This window comes from Gadus morhua, chromosome 12 (genome assembly GCF_902167405.1).
Source record: "Gadus morhua chromosome 12, gadMor3.0, whole genome shotgun sequence".
NCBI lineage: Eukaryota > Metazoa > Chordata > Actinopteri > Gadiformes > Gadidae > Gadus > Gadus morhua.
Genome location: NC_044059.1, coordinates 21,774,576 through 21,794,806, shown reverse-complemented (window position 1 = coordinate 21,794,806; position 20,231 = coordinate 21,774,576). Strand labels below are relative to the sequence as shown.

General features: G+C 41.3%; 2 protein-coding genes across 18 annotated transcripts in view; both read right to left on the bottom strand.

Moving 5' to 3' along the window:
* Window positions 1-10,454, bottom strand: part of ect2 (epithelial cell transforming 2) — a 39,268-nt gene extending 28,814 nt beyond the window's left edge. For 2 of the 6 annotated variants that reach the window (XM_030373119.1, XM_030373123.1), the window contains exons 1-7: window positions 10,120-10,454; window positions 9,350-9,516; window positions 8,331-8,410; window positions 6,858-6,950; window positions 4,742-4,924; window positions 3,110-3,199; window positions 2,164-2,271 (exon numbers count right to left, since the gene is read on the bottom strand). In XM_030373119.1, the coding sequence (XP_030228979.1) occupies window positions 2,164-2,271; window positions 3,110-3,199; window positions 4,742-4,924; window positions 6,858-6,950; window positions 8,331-8,410; window positions 9,350-9,482 (687 nt within the window). In that variant the 5' untranslated portion in view covers window positions 9,483-9,516; window positions 10,120-10,454. The remainder of the gene's footprint in view (window positions 1-2,163; window positions 2,272-3,109; window positions 3,200-4,741; window positions 4,925-6,857; window positions 6,951-8,330; window positions 8,411-9,349; window positions 9,517-10,119) is intronic. The other 4 variants (XM_030373121.1, XM_030373124.1, XM_030373120.1 and 1 more) reach the window with 3 other exon arrangements.
* A 4,297-nt stretch (window positions 10,455-14,751) lies between these two features.
* Window positions 14,752-20,231, bottom strand: part of mcf2l2 (MCF.2 cell line derived transforming sequence-like 2) — a 105,465-nt gene continuing 99,985 nt past the window's right edge. For 10 of the 12 annotated variants that reach the window (XM_030373105.1, XM_030373110.1, XM_030373109.1 and 7 more), the window contains 2 exons: window positions 19,129-19,202; window positions 14,752-17,808 (listed from right to left, as the gene is read on the bottom strand). In XM_030373105.1, coding sequence (XP_030228965.1) covers window positions 17,720-17,808; window positions 19,129-19,202 — 163 coding nt within the window. In that variant the 3' untranslated portion in view covers window positions 14,752-17,719. The remainder of the gene's footprint in view (window positions 17,809-19,128; window positions 19,203-20,231) is intronic. The other 2 variants (XM_030373111.1, XM_030373116.1) reach the window with 1 other exon arrangement.

Below are 20,231 nucleotides of genomic sequence, written 5' to 3'. Positions count from 1 at the left end.
TCAAAACAAATTCTAAACCTGTTCCTGATCCCCAGCCACCTGTTCTTTTTTAAGAGCCAAGTTTTAAACGGAAAATAGCTGAGCGTGTGACACACGTAACCAACAATTTTTTCAGAGGGATTGGTTTGTTGTTTGCTTAGTTTTTTTTGTGCTTCAAAAAAACTCAAGGGAGAAAAACAAAAAAGGCAGACAGTGTCGGTGTGGATGGGAAGCTACAGAGAGAGAGGTAGACACATAACAGGAAACAAAGAAAATAAATCGCACAAAAAGAAAAAGCATAACAAATTATCTATTCATTCCTATGGAAGGATAGACCGATGAGTGAGTCACCAAAATGTCAAGGTACATAAAGCCTTTGAGATGCAAGGGTTCCCATTCAAAATGCATGTTGGGATAAATAAGAATGCATGTAGTCGGAATGCAGACTGCAAAACAAGTATCAAGATGAAACAGCAGGCCTCCAAACTGCGACCAAATGGTCGCATTTTGCGACCAAAATTTGAGAGTATGCGACCGAATTTTCCATCTGTAAATTTGCCCCTTTTTTTTTTTACACGTTATACGTGGAAGGGGCGCGTCAATGAATCCGGAATCTCTAGCAGGCCAATGAGTGTAAGAAGGATAGGGAATGGTTGCTAATTTGTCGAGGGGGAGGGTCCTAGAGATTATCGAGCAAGCGTAAACGTCTGTGCGAAAGCGAAATATTACCCAACCTGCTACGTTCGTTACAATGAGCAAGCAAACTATTAACTCGTTCTTCCGACCTTCGGCTAGTGTGCCAGTGCAAGTCAGTCCTGCACGGGTCTTTGTTTACAAACCCCGCACCCGCAATACTTCAAACCACATCCAACCCGTTTTCCGACAGTAGCCCGACCAGACCTACGATAAATTGATAAACACCCGAAGGAAAATTAGCAACATTAGAGGGGAATTACACTATCTGGTGTTTGGCTTGGTGCTTGAGATGGTTGTGCAAAAAAAGGACATCATCCACTGTTGACGGTTTGAGTTGACTCCTCCGCTCCTGATTAACATATCCAGCACCGGTGATGTGTCGCTCGCAATCGCAAAACCCGCGCCCGACCCGCGCTGTTCAGGCGTCCGACCCGACTCGTTTCATCCAAATTGTGCGGGTCACCCGAACCAGTGCAGGACTCTGCTTCAGGTGCCTTGAAGGGCTTTTCACATGGGAGGCGTTTGTCGGGCCTGATAATGCATTCTCAATGGAGAGGCGAGCGGGCAGAGGAGGCTCAGCGTCCTGTCAAGTGGCACGACAAGCGGGCGCACTCCCGTGAAACTGTCGCTTCCATACTTGTCGAACGCATGCATGCGCAAACCGGGAAACATCTTGCATGCGCAAGATGAGAATCCTAATAAAATGTGACACTGAATTTGAAACAGCGCATTGTAATTTCTGCCTTTATTATCAAAATACTTATTAGTAATTAGGGATCGACCGATATATCGGTCGGCCGATATTATCGGCCGATATTCGCGTTTTTTACGTGTATCGTATCGGCCGATACGCGGCTGATTTTCGCCGATATATTTTCGCTTTTTTTTTTACTTGTTCTACCTCACCTGTTTTTAATATTTGTTAAATATTGCTCATCTAATTTTTCTTACTTGTTTTACCTCACCTGTTTTTACTATTTGTTAAATATTGTTTTTTATATTGAAGTTCAATAAATGTTCCTTTTTTTAAATTGAGACTTGTAACATTTGTTATCAGTGTAATTTTAGATATCGGCTCTAAATATCGGTATCGGCGTATCGGAGTATCGGCTAAGGCTGATGAAAAAATATCGGTATCGTATCGGCCCTAAAAAAATCTGTATCGGTCGATCCCTATTAGTAATACAGTGAAAACTAGTAGAAATGTGAATATTTGGTTGGTATGTTGATTAACGTTGTGTGCCCCTAAAATTTCTGGTTGCACCCCTAAAATTAGGGGCCACAGTGCTCCTAAAAGGAAAAGAAAAAAAAAAAGAAATCCTGAACGGAAACGGTCTAAAGAAAGCTGAAATATATGCACTATTAGTTTGATCTAACTTTGACTTATTATTCTTTTTCAAAGTGTTATATTTTGACGTAAAGAATAAATATTGGTTGTCCATCACAGTAATAATGTCCTGGCTCCGCCCCCGACGTGACCGTACTAACCTTGTATTTCTCCCCGTGCGTCGAGTAGGCGATGAGGTGAGTGACCTTGGTGCTGAAGTCTTTGCGGATGGTTCCGCCCATGTGATGGACCAGGTTGACCAGGGTCTTCTGCAAGGAGGCCAAGAGAGGAGGAGTAGGAAGAAGGGGATACATCTTAACGGGACCCAAAATCTTGTCAACCCTCCAGAAGTACCATCATTTGTTCCTTGTCCTTTTGAGAAAAAAGGAAAAATTCCTTCTTCCAACTTGGGAGTTTTCCTGGATTTAAAAACATGCAGCACAAAACTAGCCTTGATAAAATATTTTTTTCATATGCTACTAGATAAAGGATCAGTAGTAGTTGACACTTTGGCCATTTGGAAGCGAGTTTAAACAACAACCAGATAGCTATAAACCTTTATGATGCTTAATGGTGTTGATTCATGATCTCATTAATAGAGCTGTCAAGCGATTAAAATATTTAATCGTGATTAATCGCATTAATGTCATAGTTAACTCACGATTAATCGTGATTAATCGCAATTTTTTTTCTATGCTAAATATCCCTTGATTTTTTTGTCCCATAATTCTTCTCATATTAATTCTCTTATCAACATGGTGAATTGCATCGGCTTGCCTTGTGCAAATGATTTTTTATTGATAACAACATTGGCATATACTGATCAAAACAGGACGATACAAAAAAAGAGCCTATAGTGCAATTAAACGACTGCTTTGAACAAATGTCATTTGAACATAGCAGTCAGGCTACTGCTTCTTTGTTTTGAGCCAAAGAAAAAATAAAAATAAAATTGGTTTGCGTTAACGCCGTTAATAACGCGTTTAACTGACAGCTCTAGACATAACACATCAGTCCAAAAAGCCGGAGCACTCTGTCAACAAAGACACACGTGCCAAGGCATTGCACTGTAGTGATTTGGGCGTGACCAGGGGTGGTTGAACTCACCACCTCCTCTTTGTCCCGGAAGCCGGTGAAGCACAGGGACAGATTGATCATGGTGGTGCTGTAGAGCGGGCGGCAGGAGAACGGCAGCGGCTGGAAGTCACACAGAGAGCAGAGTCAACACCGACAGCTGACATACACTAACATGCATGAAACGTAGGATTTTTTTTGTTCAAATTCATCTTCAAGATCACTAATTCAACAAACCGATGGGCCTTGTTTTTCTGAAAGAATAACATTGTCACGTAGCAATGTTGATTTACGACATTTGTAACTGAATTCTCACTTCGTAGCAACAACAGGTTTTTGTTGTTTAAGGAAAAACAAACAAAGCATGAACCTTAGTCAAGCGTAAAAAAATATTAAATGTGAACTCTGATCATGATTAAAGCCTAAACTGACTGTGTGTGCGCCTGTTTGTGGATGCATAAAGATATATGTTGTAACTGTAAAACATTTATACCAACCATCTATACATTTGTTAGCTAGGGCGAGCTAAGACTGACGGATAAGTAAACGAAAGCAAGAAATGAAGCAAGAACTATCGAGAAGCAAGTTCTTAAGATAATAAATGTGATGTAATAATAACATATTGCATCAAGTCTGTATTGCAAAAGAACATACTGTATTCCTTTTCAGGCAAAGTCAAAAAAGTACAACAATGTAATACTTGGAACACCAAACTCATGTGTACATTTTTTTCCAAGAATGTAAAATATTTGAAACATGCCTTTTTCAGAAGATGACAAATATGGCGTCAGACATTATATGAACACGGACGACAAAAATTCTTCAAGCAACCCCTGGTGTTCCCAACGTTCTGAATTGAAATTTGGCTTTTCATGGATAGGCCTTGGTACAAATTACAAGGTGCTCAAGCATTCAACCCAAACCAAATAAAAAACAAAATTTGTTGCAGAAAAATATTTCAGCACTTTTTGGGCCAAAACATCATCAAGCACAACACATCTTTTATATGTGACTGTAGCGTCACATAAGGTGTAACGCGACGTGCATGGGTTGAATTTTGCTGATGAGGACGTGCCAACGAGCTCTGGTTATCGTGTCGATGGCAGGGCGAGACAGAGTGGCCCATTGCTCACGGAAGGACATTAAGGTCCCATCTGAGAACGACTGGTCAGACGGATGGACGGAGAGCAAGTGAGATGGAGGAGGCAGAACCGTGTTTGTCAACAGCGCTATAGGCAGTCGGCGTTCATTCTTTTCCCCGCTCGTTTCTCAGCCGAAGCCCATCCTTGCAATTCGTGTAGTGTGTATAAAAGGGCCGTTAGATCCGTCTTTTGGACAGATTTAACCTTGCTTCTCCAAACAGAAGCTGCACACACACGCGCACGCACAGACTCTGTATTTACTGTGCTATGAATATTTCTACACATGCATCAAAGGAATAGAAAACCATAGCTTTAGGAGAACATATACCCCTAATCACAACCGAATTACACTACCATATTTCTATAATATCAATTGGAAATCAAAAGCATGGACTAAATGGAGCTAAATGTTGGCTCGGAATATGTAAAAAAAAAAAAATAAAAAATAAAAAGTGGTTCAGAAAAAAGTTGGGAATACGTGAAATAGTTGTTTTACAAGTGACTCTAAAAAGTTTGTACCAACCTCTTCCTTGGCGGCGCAGTGTAGAATCACAGGGGGCCCCACGATCCGGTTATCACGCTCATAGAGGTAGCTGTAGTCGGGTGAGTCGAAACTGGCGAGGACGTACACAGACTCAAACTCTGCGTTCTCCCCGTCTGCAAACTCCTGGACGCTGTCCGTCATTAGGCACGGTTTGTTAATGTCCTGCCAGAAAAGGAATAGGTCTGAAGGTTATGGGACAGCAGAATTAGTAGTCCATAACAATGCTCATAAAAACATGCTGGCTAGCGGTTTAAGTGTTAACAAGGACTTAGAGAAACCCTCAGGTGGATTTAGAAGATTCACGGTTTGTTAGCCAACATTACTGCTTGAATGATTTTTGGTGAGTAACCAGCACTGAGGAAATATTAGTTGATTAATCGATTAGTCAATCGATTTGGGAATTAATGGATATTAATTTTGATAATAGCTTGATGATTTTGGTAGTATATTGCTTAAGAAATGCAAATATTACGCGTTTTTTCAGAATGTATGTACAAGTAATTCCTGACATTGAACATCATTATAAACCCAAAAACCAAAACCCAAAAGAAGAAACTTGATGACCCGTGGGGTCCTCCCCAAACAGTTTATCAAAGAGCATTAATTCCAAGCTACATGTTGAACTTCCTTCAGGGGCTTATCCCTCTGAAGCAGTAAGTAAACCAGTCAGAAGAGGACCCCCACCAACTGACACACATGTGCATAAGCCCAAACAGACAGACTTAAGTTCTCCCTTTGGGTTCCTCAAATACACCCACGGCACCAAACAAAGTGCATGAAAATTGCTCCAGGCAGTAGAAATTGAACAACACTGGCCATTTGTTTGATAGAGAGGGAATACTGGAGAGAAACACAACAGAGAGGCGATGAATCAGAGCAACAGGGCTATTTGAATCAATGGCCACAATTAAATCATAAAGTAACTGCAAGGCTGCGCCGGGCTCAAGCTGGCCCGAAATAGCTGGTGTGAAATTATGTGAGCTACCTGTAAACCTGCTCATAAAACAAATTACCTCAGGTAAATTAGTTCCGCTAGGTGACAGAGGACAAAAGGCAATAGGAAAGAAACATTGGCCGCGTCTCTCGCTCACACACACACACACACACACAATATTAGTTTGGCATTTTTTTTATTCTTTCTCGTCGATTAACCAAATGATCGGTACCGGTAAACAGTAATCCGCATAACCAATTCAAAGAGGTTTCAATGCTTTTCTTGAGGTTTTTTACTTGAAGAATCTAAAATAGTGTATTTATTTCATTTATTATTGACTAGTAAATTTTTTTTTTTGTGACATTTCAGTGTCATATTTTGTTTGGTTGAAAACTCAAAAAACTGTTATTCAACAACATTTACAATAAAGTCTGAAAAAAACCAAAACAGGAAGTTTGATCCAGCGAATCCTTTTGATTCTCATTCTACATCGGTGAGTCATAGACCATATGCAACACCTCCAAAACATTGGATTTCCCTTTTTTACATGAGATACGAGCTCTGTCCCAATACGTTTCCTACACCTAAGGACTGTAGGAAAAGAAAGGCCTGCAAAATAGAATACATTTTCTTCAACAACATAATAATCACCAGTGTAAAATGTAGCATGGGATATTCCTTAGTACGCTGCAACCAGCAAACCTTCTAGACAATGCAAGCACAGAGGACGTCCAAGATACCTTAAAGGTTTTTAATTGTTAATTTAGCCATAACAAGGCTTTAACCAAGAAGCACTCTTTGTCATTTTAGTCAATTCCTTTGACCAATGAAAAGTTTCCAAATGAAATTACACTAGAAAGGTAGGATCTAGTGCTTGCAACAGATTGTCGTGTAATCATTGAAGTTGGCCACACTGGTGTAAATTGCTCTGCTGGACCAAATGCATCACATAATTCAACACCACTACCTTTCAGCTCACCATGTGTGGAACGGTCATTGGATGGTGTAGGGGTGCAAGTGAGGAGTGAGTGAATCAACACATACTCCGAGTGCAAAAAGGACACATGCAACAGTGACCGTCAAAGAGATTCCCCTCAAGTGTTAAGACCGGACAGGTGAGTCGGACAGACAAACTGACAAACAAGCAGGCAGGTACCATACCATATTGACTATAGATTTTATCATCAATTTCTCCTCGGGACCAGACTCAGCTCCTCTTATCTTTACAACCAGGACTTCCATTACCTTGACGGCCTGTAAAAAAATATACAATAATGGAATACATCCGACCAGAAGTCTGGATGTCAAATATCATATGGGGAGAAGGTGAGAGGAAGAGGTAAAATGGCTGGCCAGGAGGGCAATAAAACGATGGAGATGGAGAGCCAAGACATTTTAAGATGCCAACAGAGAGAGGGGATAGGGGCAAAGAATCAAGGAAAGAGAAGGCAAAAATGTAATCTGACAGCTTAATTCAACAGGATGCTGACTGCAATGGAGGCGCCGACATTCAGGCCGCCAACTGAAGCCTGTTGGCAACATCCCTTTGTGCAAGCTGTGTGTGATGGGTCAGTAGTACGCACACAGATTGAACATTTGAAGACTAACCCTATTGGAAATCAAAGATAATATTCCAACTGGATTTGAACATTGTAGTACGGCGTGGAATGTGAGAGCCTCCACACACCTGAGCAACATTATAGGGTTTTGTTGCTTGACGTCTGAATGTACATAAAGGGATTTTTTTTTTGTTGCGTGTACCACTGGACGATTTACGCTATCATGTATAGGCAGTTTTAGGCACTGAATTAAAAAAGCAAAAGGTGTCACAGATCTGAGCTAGGGAGAGCTGAATAACCTCTTGGGGTAGAATTGTGAAAGTCAGGGAGAGGAGATAGCAAGGATGTTGAACAGAGCGGCACCGGGCAGCTGTAAACAGAATCAAGGAAACCACTTTATGCACAATTTAATGCTCAGGTGTGTGGAGGGGCTCTGCATGCGGCAAATATTATAGCATGTATTAACAGGCCTTATCTCCGACGTCAGGCAGGGGTGCAAGTCTATATGTGGATAGTAATGCCTTCACCCTCTTTCCCACTCCAACTACAATGACAGACATTTCCAACAGAAGGGATATATGGCTCAAAGAACTCTGCATCCATTTTTTTAGTGCTGAAATCTGTCAAGTGACAGAAAGTTGCATGATTCTGCGTGCTGCTTGCTTCTAAAAAAAATGAAACACATTATTGATCTCCATTTTTAAATATATACGGCGGTAGTACTGAAAATGTAACAAACTGTTCCATGATAGAGCTCCCTTGGGAGGGATCACTCTTCGATATACTGGCATTCCCCTGGCTTTGAACACCGAAGGATTAGGAGCATCCTAACCTTGTCCAGGACAAGCTGGGACTATACCTGTGACCATGGTTCAGTAACTTGTTCTTGAATAAGCCAAGTGTTACTTTTTCAATTGGATTTTCAGGCACCCCAGCCAACTCAAAAACGAGGTAAAAAAAAAAAGAACTGTCCATGTTCTATATCAAGGTTGCATGAAATAATAACCTAAAATGGGATGGATGCATCATTGGTTTTGTTTACCTTCGGGAAGCGGTATGTACACCAGTAGCCTACCTTCAGAGCTTGGATCAGAAGATCATTTCTGGAGGCCTCTCCCACAAGAATTATCCTGGTCTCCAACCTTGGCAGCATGTCTGGCAGAGAAAAATAGAAAAAGTGGTCTTACTTTCTTAGACTTATGAACCCGAAACCAATTTGAGCCCAAGTTCATACCCTAACCTTTTTTTTTTTCAACAAAAATGTACCTTCTAAAAAGCAGAATCCAAAATTGCATGGATATCTCTCTTAAACATAGTCACATCTAAAGCAGGGAAATTATCTTGAAACATGCACAAGCGAAGTCACTCAGATTGTGGTCAATACAAAAGATAAATGATATTAAAGGAAACCATGGCAGGAAGGTTATCAGAACGACTAACGTAACCAGGATAAGCTCACTTAAAAGATGCAGGAAACTTATTTCAGTTTGTAGCTGCAGCGGTGAAGTGCATTTGCGTTACGTAGCTTGGTTGGTGTGAATCATTAAAACTGTATGTCAACGGTAGAGTTGAAAAACAGGCTGTGATTTTAACTAGATTAGCATAAATAGCAACAGCACCTATGTAACCCTTCTTTCACTCAAGTGACAAAGCATGCTGCTGTTCCACATACCCACTTCAGGTAGTTGCTCAGCAGTCAACCCATTATCTGATTTAACAGGTGAACAGGGTGGTGTAGGAGGGTGATATATTTTGTAAAGATAATTTGAGGAGCAACCACTTTTTTGTGTTCTATAGATAGTAGTATCACTGTTGATGGTCCAACTATGGATTAAGAGGGTATGCAAAAGGTGGAGGTTTGTGAATTTGGAGCGGCAACAGGAAGGGAGATGTGTCCCTCCCTAAAGTGCAACAACGTGAGTGCATGCATATGTGAGTGTGCATGCGTGTGTGTGCGTGCACGAGGGGGCAGTGATACACATAATGGGCCTGGATGTTTTACTAGCACAAGTGGCAACGAGGGAAAAGGTTGTCTGGAACAGAGTAGAAGGAGGGCAAAAGAACAAAATCAGGAGTGACCGTCGCAGGGCTAACCTTCGGCGTCATCCATTGCAGGACCCAGAAAGCCATGGTCCTTTGTGGTTTCAGCCATCCTTGAGTCATAGACCGACGAATCGACCAGAATGCTCCTTGCCATCCCAGAAGTCACTATGCTGCTGTCAGCCATGACAGGAAGCAACAGAGGCACCAAACTGTCCAAACTATCAAAAGTTAACAGGAGTGAAAAACAGGGACACACAGAGTACAGAACAAGTGTGGGCTGGAAGAATTGAAAAAATAAAATAAACGTATTCCAACAGAGAAGAGGTGACAACTGTCAAACTAGGAGCCTAGAGAAAACTTGGCATGCTTTAAAACAACCCAATCCTGCCCGTGTCTGACATCAACTATAACTTATAGAATTCAGAAACCTCAACTTTACAAGACCTGGATGCAAATGAACTTCAAGACAATTTGTTTAACGCATTCTGAATGTATCTTATTATATATATTTTTATTAATGAGTGCAATGGTATTTCGTTGACGTCACAAACTTTGGTTAACTCATTGAATTCAAGTTGACGTTTTATGATTTCTAGAGACAGACGTGTAGATGATGTCGATATTTAGAGGTTAGGATGTTTGAATCCAGAACCAAGGCCTTCATTTAGCCGTTTCAACGTCTGATGCTGAAGTATTGTAACATTAAATGTGTTTTAATATGAGCACAGCCTCCCCACCATCTTGGCTAGTAGTGTTGACCTCCTATACAAACTTTAGCAAAAGCATGAACTCCAAGTTATTATGAATCAAGATTTACTCACCGTTTTCGTTATCGGCAGATAATCAATAACCGAAGTATGATTGTACCTGTGCTAAACTGGGTGATCGACCAGTTTAGCAAGATACAGGCGAATGTAGCCTGGTCCCAAGCTAATTAGCCAGCTACCGTTGTTACAAGCAAGGCTGGAGTTCAGTCCCCCCAATTTTATCTTGAACGTTCCCCTTTCAAAATCAACAAAATCTGCTGATCTTAATCTAAACGTAAAACATGGTCCATGCAGTTTTCAAAACAGGGCTACTTTTGTGTGTTGACAGCTGATGCATTGTAATCCATAGGGCATGTCTGCCTGCTGTTCGATCTGAATTCAAAAAGGAAGGCAAACATGAAGGGGGCACTGTGATTGGTCGGTGAGCGAAGAACGCCTCTCGCCGCAAGAGGGAGACGCGGATTGGTTCGTTTATTCAAATCATAATGCACGCTGTTGCCAAACAGAATCCAACCGGTCACTGATTCATTAAAGGCCTCACGAGACGATTCTAATAGGATAACATTTCATCATTCCTCCAGAAGGGAAATTCGTATTTATCTACCTGTATATTACTGTAAAAGCATGATCTCTAAAATAACCGCAAATATTCATTTTTCCCAACATCACACATACGCACAAACACACACAGTATTGCATGGCCATACACACAGCATCTGTTTTTTTATTTTATTTTTTATTTTACACATTCTGATGAGTGGGTGGCATCTGCTTACTGTTCGTCCTCTCTCTCTCTCTCTCTCTCTCTCTCTCTCTCTCTCTCTCTCTCTCTCTCTCTCTCTCTCTCTCTCTCTCTCTCTCTCTCTCTCTCTCTCTCTCTCTCTCTCTCTCTCTCTCTCTCTCTCTCTCTCTCTCTCTCTCTCTCTCTCTCTCTCTCTCTCTCTCTCTCTCTCTCTCTCTCTCTCTCTCTCTCTCACTTCAACTTTATCTATTACCTCTTGGGGAGCTTCAGAGACCTTGTGGAACAAAGCTTTACCCAGACCTTATCTTCAGCTCTTTCTAGCGTTGTCCCATCTCTCCACACATACACATCCTTCTCCCACACCCAGATCTCTTTTGCCTCACAGTCCCTTCACACACATAGCATGGTGGGGCAGAGCAGGGGACTTTGAAGCTCCTTTCTGAAAAGAGATACAGCAGAAATAGCTGAAGATATTAAACAAGGCCACTGCATTGGTCAGACCAATTGTATCTTTGAGATTGACTATTTAGAGTTAAGCTGGGGCAGCTAAAGTTAAATGTTGTGAAATAAAGATGAAATGACGGTGGGCCTAATTATACATGGAAAATATGATAAAATAATGTTTCACCAAGGGAATTAAAAAAAGTTGTCTACATATTCTAAAAATACATATTATACAATGTCAGACAACATTTCCTAGGCAGAATATGACTTAACACCAGGGATGGCTGTGTTGAGAGTATGTACAGTGGCTGGCCTGTCAACATGACGACTGCAGATGCTTAACTAAGTCATAAAGGTTAATATAGATATCACGAGACTGGAGCCTTCCTAGCATGTTTGACGCTTCCCCTAAAACCTAGGGTGGGTGTGAGTTGCTTCTCGAAAATAAATAGATTTTCATGCTGAGTTTGTAGAAGAAGGGCGATCAATCATTTTCATCGCAGTAATGTCAACACCTGATGGGTGATGGATGGCTTACTGACTGTGTAGTCTGAAAATATGTTTGTAGGTTTTGTCAATGCGGGTATTCATACGCATTATTAAAGCTCACCGACAAATGTGTACGTACAAACCCATATACACACCCACATTACCTATGAAATAAATATACATTTGTGTAAACTGTAGATTAAAAGAAGCAATGTCATGGGGTGACCAATATGTGTATTATTCATAAACAGAAATGCTCCTCCCTTCCTGAAGGTACCTAGGTTGGTTTGAATTGTGTTTCTGTCAGCAACTCATATTTCTAGAAGAATGTATACGTTCTTGCACCTTTTAGAATTTTAAAACAACATAACAGTATAGCATAAAATGAAGTAAGTTATTACCACATAACTAAAAGTACTATGATGTAAAAAGTATTTAGAAGTCTGGGGTATTGAATAAACAACGAAGAATACTGCATTCATGAAAGCATAGAAACATTCTAATCGTCTCACTTTTGTTTTTCAGTGGACTAAAAGAATGGCATGAAAAAGATAATTCATGCCGTTCTTTCAACATCAACCATGATGTTGATCCATTTATGACTCCAATGTGAGGCGCGCCGAAGTTTCTCCCCGCCTTCTGCTGGCTTTGGAAAAGCAGCACCTCCCAGTCCCAAGTGACGAGAGGAAAGTGACGGCACCTCCTAACGGTCAGCCGACTGCTTAGAGCAGTGGGCAGAGGGCGTGACTTCAGAGGGTGTGTGTGTGTGTGTGTGTGTGTGTGTGTGGATGAAGTCCCAATCACTGGGAGCCTTGGGAGACCTTGAGGTTTCTTAACTTGTGACTTACAAGCGGCCTATGGAGAAGGATGAGGATGCCTGCAGCCGTGTTGGATTCATCGGTCCATAATGAACCCTCCCTTGCTCCCGCAGGGACCCAGCTCAAGATCCCTATAAAACCTTCCCGAGTCCTGTTGTTATTTCAACTTTCAATAAGATGTATTGCTTGATTATATCGTGGTGTTGTGGTACAATAGATATTATCTCACAGGTCTTACATGCACACAAACGACCACACCCAGACAGAGAAGATAATGCTGTCAGAGTATCTTAATGGTATATAGTCGTTATAGTGTTCTACCATGCAGTTACTGTGTAGCTTTTTGTATTTTTGTGTTAAAAGGATTACTCCCCTCTACTTAGTGTATCACTATGATCAGATACATCCATTTATATATTATTTGCACCGATACCCAAATCCTCTATCAGTTGGGGTCGTCTTGGATGCAGGCATTGATCTCTGAATCTCTCAGTTTAATAAAATATTTTACTGTTGAGACGGTGGGAAACATAATAACCTAAATACAGTAAAACTCACCTGTAAGGCAACTGTCAGATAGCACAGGGTTGGAGAGGGAGACTGGAATCTGCGCAGATTAGGATCAAATTGAGTGCATTAAATGCTTATTTTCCTATGAGTATAAATATAGTTCTATATAAGCCCAGCATATGATTTATATTGAACGTGGTCTTTTGTTCTGACTGTTTGTAACCTGCCTTCAATTGTCCCGTGTTATTTAAATTATTTGAATTGCGAAGCAAAAGACATAGTGAAAAATCTATATGTCTATGTCATCGAAGGAACCAGAAAACCAAAACTTTTATCACACACAATCCACTCACTTCAAATGTAGATTTGATTCAGGGTGGGACACAAGCAGATCTCCAAAAATATCATTTTTTTTGTCTTTTGCGTCACTGCGCTGCAGACAGAGAGAATACATTATACTGAGATCACCATTAACAAAGCCTTTCCTCTTGATGGAGCGGCGGAGTGGCTCCGTGGAATCTTAATGAAGACGCAGAGGCATGGCTCCATCCTAAACCTATATGCAGCCGCTGATCAACCACAAAGGAGCCAAACTACGCCGCAGCTCTGGGACCAAAAACCTCTGTGTATTGAGTTCTGGCACAATAAAGAACGGAGGTGGATAATTCCTTTTCTGACAAGCAACAAAGGTGAACAAACAAAAAAACAACCTTGACTATTCTCGTTTGCTTTTTGAGGGTTTTTGGGATGCTGTCAAAACCAGGGCTTGGGTCTTTGAATCGAGGAATTCTCTAGGCTACTACTCTCTCTCTCACTCGCTCTCTCTATAAGGCAGATCTTAAGAATGTGCCAAAGTTTCCATTTGCCTGTCAAATTTTAAATTGCCTGACATTCTAGGTCCAGTGACCTGAAAGGAATGCAAACAGGATTGCTGCTCCAAGGAGCTAACGCTCAAAAGTAGGCCTGCCACTTTATTATGATTCTGAGGAGAGCTGAGATTTATAGACTGAAGACAGCAGCCCCCGGGGTTGTCCAGCGGACTTGACAAGTTGTAATTGTTTCTATATTATATGACACTATTTTGTTCTTCACAAATGTGTTTGATTATTGTGCAGTATAATATTGGGTCTGTTATTACCATATTATAATATTACTGGTGAGGATTAACCTTCAATATAACACTAAATATATCCATATTTAGGGACTCGAAAGAAGTATCCAATTCCAGGGATCTTGTTTATGCAAGCTTTAGGAATGAATGTCAGGGGAGATGGAATGAGATGGATAAATGTAGTTTACCTGGCATGTGTTAACATCGTCTGAGTACTTAAGCCGTTGCCATGGAATGCTATTTGAGAAAGCCTGTCATTGGGCCAACCTGACTTGAGACGGTGTGTCGCAAAGGCCAGAAATATACCCCCAAAAAAAAAAAAAAAAAAAATTGTATTCATTAACTAATTTGAGTGTGAATGTATATTAAATGACAAAATAATCTATTGTTTAAATTATTTCAGCTCCTCAGCGGGGTAGGAGATTACAGTCTAACAATTGACTGTGCTCAGCACAGGAGTGGTCTACGTTACATTGCAACATAGGGAAGAATTCCATCAATAGATTTAACAGTTAAAGAGTGAAAATAGTGTGTTTAAAATAGAGTTGATAGTGATGTTGTGATACTTAAGATATGAGTGAATCATTTATTGAATACAACACTTTTATCCTTTGTAAGGATGAAACATCAAATATCTTTATAAAGGTCAAAACAGTCATGAAAAATGAATGAAAAACAGCTACCACTGAATATTTGATCACATAGGTTAAATTGTAATGCATTTGGTTTGAGCAAAGACAACAGACATAAATTGCAAATGTCATGCGTGTACTGTTATAAGGAAATGCAGAGTCTGTGATGTAATACCCATGACAATAATAGTTCTTTATACAGTTTCATTGATACATCTTATAACATATAGGAGTAAAATTACAACAGAATGCATGATACAGAATTCTTTACTTTACAAAGACTTTGAGTAAGACTCATTGAAGTTAAAATACAGAAAATATACAATATGTTCAATGCTTGTACTTTGCTACAGTCAAACCAAGTATTTGTTAATAGTATGAGACCTTGACAAGACTGCTACCCTCTGATACAGATAATAGCAATCCAAAATGAATTTGTGTTACACATTTGAAGAGTGAACTATTTCTTATAAACATGATTTTAAATATCATCTTCCTCATGTAAATGCATCCAAGGATCTCACCTATTCTTCAACATGATTTGGATGGCTTCTCAGTAGCAAAGGATGCAGATTTCTTCATTTAATAACAGCGTGTCATTGTCAAAAGAGACACAAATACAGGAATACATTTAGACAGTTATCCAATGAACCATCTTAAAAACCTCTATTTGTCCAAGGAATCCTATATGTTGGATATACAATGAATATCCTATATTGAGTGCATTGCATGGATAGATGTGTGCCAAATCAGTATTTTACTAGGAGACACTAGAGTGTGGACATAAGCAGGGCTGACTATAGCCTGCCTTCCTGCGGTACTCAGACTTCCTGTTCATGTAAACAGGTCCAGCCTGAGGTGAGATACACCACCACTTCGGGGGAGCTTTAAGGAGTTTCAAGGTGAAAATACAATCAAGCTTGTCTCGGATGGAGAGTGTGTTTATGTCCATTAACCAGAAAGGGCGCACTGCTCTATCAGAGAAACTGAAATATATTTACATATTTCCTATCAATGTTGTTATCCCCCCCCACGACAAAAACAAAAAAATACAGCCCACACAGAGCAAAGAAATATGAATATCTCTCTGAGTAATATTGCAGTATCACCATGGCAACAAACTGAATACCAATCTGAATAGCCAAGCCTTGAAGTATTGGTCTCTGGTGGCTGGTCGGTGAACATAGCGGTGTTGTGAAGCTGCCACACGATGTTGATCTCCAGGGGGTTGTGACCAAACACAGAGCACTTGAATGGACGCGTCTACTCCCGATAGCCTCCACCATGGAGCAATGCCAGCGTGGGAAACATATGGGCAACAGTTGATGCTAATATTAACACTTTCCACAGAACCAGATTCTATTACTGATATTTTGGTCAGCGCCCGATATTGTCTCATACTTCATTTCAGATGGAAAACAACAGGGCCTGGGCGCGTTTGGTTCCTTCCATCACCAAATGTGCAAAAAGACATTGAAAGGTTGTTGAAAAAAATTAGCAAAGGTAATCATATAGGAAGCAAAAGCTTTAACATGGTCAATTTGGCATTGCATTGTATCCCCTCTCCCAGTCACTGATAATAACCTAACTAAAATGGCATTTAATATAAGTGTGGGTTTTTCTCCATCAAGCCTCAATCAACCCACCAGCAGGTAACCTCCAGTAGCAGTGTCAGAGGGACAAGGAGGACCTCCCCTGGCTCTGTCTAATCCAATAGCAATAAGCCCGGCGGATGGGAAGGACATTGGGTTCAATTAATACATTCAGTTGTGATGGTAGGTGTACTGAAGTATTCAGTTAAAAAGGGATGACTAGGTGTTGTGGACAGGAGCTTGTGTTAAATCCTCATTATCAGCTCAACATGGTGCAAAACAGATGGATAAGACAAGCAACAACGATAGTATTAGTGAAATAATAACACTTGCTACTGCTTAGGCTTTAAATCCCTATTAGTCCTATCATTAAAAGACAAAGCAATATCAAGCGACTGCTGCAAGGCAGGCCACCAGAGCAACTGCAAGTATTCTAGCACAGGTTTTTTTTTTGCCCAACAACCATCTGCATTATTTATGAAAGTCAACCAATATCTGGTAGCCAGTTTGCTATACTGTTGCAACACTCACAAAACAAGAGTGTAAAAATGTGACATGTTGTCTTGTGCATCATTCGTCTCATTCTTCGTTGTTAGTTTTTGTTTGAAAGTCCAGTTATCCTGTCAACAATGTTGCAGATGAGTTCCAAATGGGACCGGGGTCATGCATTCGGCTTCAATAAGGCGAGCAGTCCGAGCTGCAAATGATGTACAGCATCTTCTCTATACCTGTGTCTTTTTACCACTTGCCCCATGTATACGTGTGTTGCGAGGACCTCAAAGCCCCTAAGTAGCGAAAGCAGTGCAGCACAAAGGCAGGGAGACGCATGCACTCTCAAATAATGCTAGGCCTTTTCTTTTTTCAGTGCAATTCAGGACTAACAAGAGAATGTCTAGAAAAAGTGAATTCAACTTATTTCTTTCTTAAATGTCTCATGGGATTTGACAGTTTAAAAACAGTACAAAAAACCATAATCCCCTGCACGTTTTGTTTCTCCATAAGCGTGTAACATGAGATAATGCTTGATTTTAGGGTTTTGATTTGGTTTCATTGCAGGCCGGAGCTTTGCACCCCTATTCGCCCGAAAAGTTCAGTGTTCAATGAATCAAACGTAATAAAAAAACACAAAACAAAATCAAAAGTCTCGGGAGATCCATAGTTAGGAGAAATGATGAAAATAACTGTGTCCAGCAGTAAGAATAACAATTTGTAAAAACTATCCAGCAGCTTGCCATCCCAACATGGACTCTCGATTTGCATCGTCATGGCCATGGTCTGAGTCATCATCATCATCATCATCATATTTTAGTGGCCAATCAGCTGTCCTGAGAGACGTCACCCCAGGTACTTGCTTCGTTATCATCCGAGTCAGACAGCGCCGCTGTGCACAGGTCACTGAAGATATCTGGAAATAAAATGAACAGCTGAGTCAGCACCGACACACAGACACACCCACACACACCCACGCAATCCAAATACACAAATAAGTTGCAAGTTTGCACAGAAAACTTAGCAGAGTATGGAGAGTGCCAAGCCAATGAGGTTCATCAAGGCATTCTGGGTATCCTGTGGCATTCAAACACAGCGCTTCAGGGAAAGGCCTGCGAGGCTACGGCACGCAACGTCGATAAAACAGAGCAGACCCAACAAAGCGGCTTCAATCAGAGCGGAATATGAAAGGGCCTTTAACGACCAGACTTATCGACTTCTGCATCGATATCAGTCGGCAGAGAGAATACAGATTTACAAGCGGAGGGTGATATGGTGGTTAAAACCAAATGGCACAGATGCATGGGAGGATATGCGCAGACAATTCCCAGTCAGCCAATATCTTGCATGCCAGGGTTGAGCGCAAGGCATGGTCCGTCTTCTTTCATCACCAGTAGAGTGTAACCAAACACCAAACCCTGGACAGACACGGTCTCTGGTGAAACACAGGGTACTGTAATCTTTTTAATGAAATGGTATTGTTATTCGTTATTGATTTGTGCCATCATGCGTTTGCTATTTTCCCTGTGGTTTTATTTTAGTGTTTGGTTACCCTTTAACCGAGCCAGCTCCTCAGACGGTGAGCTAGCACGTTGACGAATGATGGTGGAGGGGGTTGGAGTTTGTGAGTGAGTGTTGCTATGGGGTGACGAGCAGACGGAAAAACAGGGAGAAAAGAAGAGAGTTTTTCAAAAACTCAAAAGTAAGCAAGCTTCTTTCACTTTAAAAATAGACCAGCCTTTTTGAATTGGTTGCTTCCGGAGGAGATTGGAGGCAGAGGGGAACAGATTTTTGGGTGGGGTCCCTGGATTTGTTTCAATCGATGATGTCATGCAGTGCCTACAGTCCAACTGTAAGTTCTCCCAGAAACCCTGCTCAAATACAGCCGACGGCTCGACTCCCCCCCCCCCCCCCCCCCAAACCCCGCTGAGTAACAGAAAAGAGCGGGAATCTGTGGGCTGCGGGGAATACAGGTTGCTGGAAGTCAAGCTTTTTGCTAGCTGCTAGCTGCTCAAAGGGGCTGGGTCGGTAAGGAAAGGGGGGGGGGGGGATGTATCAGGAAGGAGTGAAGAGGTGAGCGAGTGAGGAATGAGTTGCGTCGCTGCCATCGAGCCAGGGAGCTGTAAAGCGAGCCGTTGAGCGCGAGGAGGGGGGGGGTTTAGGAGCAAGGCTGAGGTGCATGGTGAGTGAGTGAGTTTCGCCGGTGGATAGAAACGATGATAATAGCGTGATGGACCTCCTTCCGCTGCTGACTGCAGGATGCTGGCCGGGACCAGCCCCGTCTCCTCTGTTAGAAGCTTCTTGACTAGCCTAGAACGACGTGAAATGCACATTGGATGCCAGGCTTGCCAGGCGGGTGTGTTGTGACGGACAACACACACGCTTCGACCTCAGTGTGCGGTTTGCTGCCAACTAAATGTTGAAATCCCTCAGCCGTTGGTTCGTGGATGCTGATGTTGCTTATGGGCACAATGGTGCGATAGAAAACTGGTTCTGACTCTATTTGACAGTGAACCAGGTAAATAGGCCTTTAATGCAGTATAAGGGCTGCGGCAAACACAGGTGTATCTCATGACATTTATTATTGGCCCTGCCATGCCCACAGACCGATAATTACCTGAATGAGCTACACCTGTGTTACCCCTACTGTAACACCTCTGTGGTAAAGGCCTATAGTTTGGCTTGGATCATACAAAAGGACCAAGACCTTGGCCCTGATGATCTGTTGTATTCGTTATGCTGTGTAGACTGATTGTTTGCCCTTGTTTGGCTATATTATGCCATTGAAGCTTCCAGGGAAGGTTTTTATAAGGTTATCACATGAGGATGTGCCTTATGTAGGGTGTTGTCCCTGTTGTTTGTTCACACATGATGTATCAATACATTCCGTCAATCAGGAGACACATTTGACTGGAAGGAAAGCAGTCTTCTAGTCTTCCAATAGTTTGTTTTAAGTCAAACCTAACCAAAGGAACATCTCAATTTATTTATTGCTACCCATATGTGTACAGGAGAAAAACATAGCTGATTTGGGGTTATTTCGTTCAAGATTCAGAAAGAACGATTTTCTTCATGTTTTTCTTCTTCTTCCCCACTGCCCTCAGACTCCTTAACAACAGATAGGAGTCTGTTGTTATTGTTATTATTCTACCTCAGCCCCCCACTGTTTACATTTTGCTCATGCACTACGGCACACTTTCTTGGATTTGCAACATTCCGTTTTATTTAATTTATTTTAGCTTAAATTTATTATTTCATCTAGTTGCTGCTCTTCTATTTATCTTACTAATTGTATATTCTATATTGTTGCAGCTTTTTTCTATTTTATTTGTATATTGC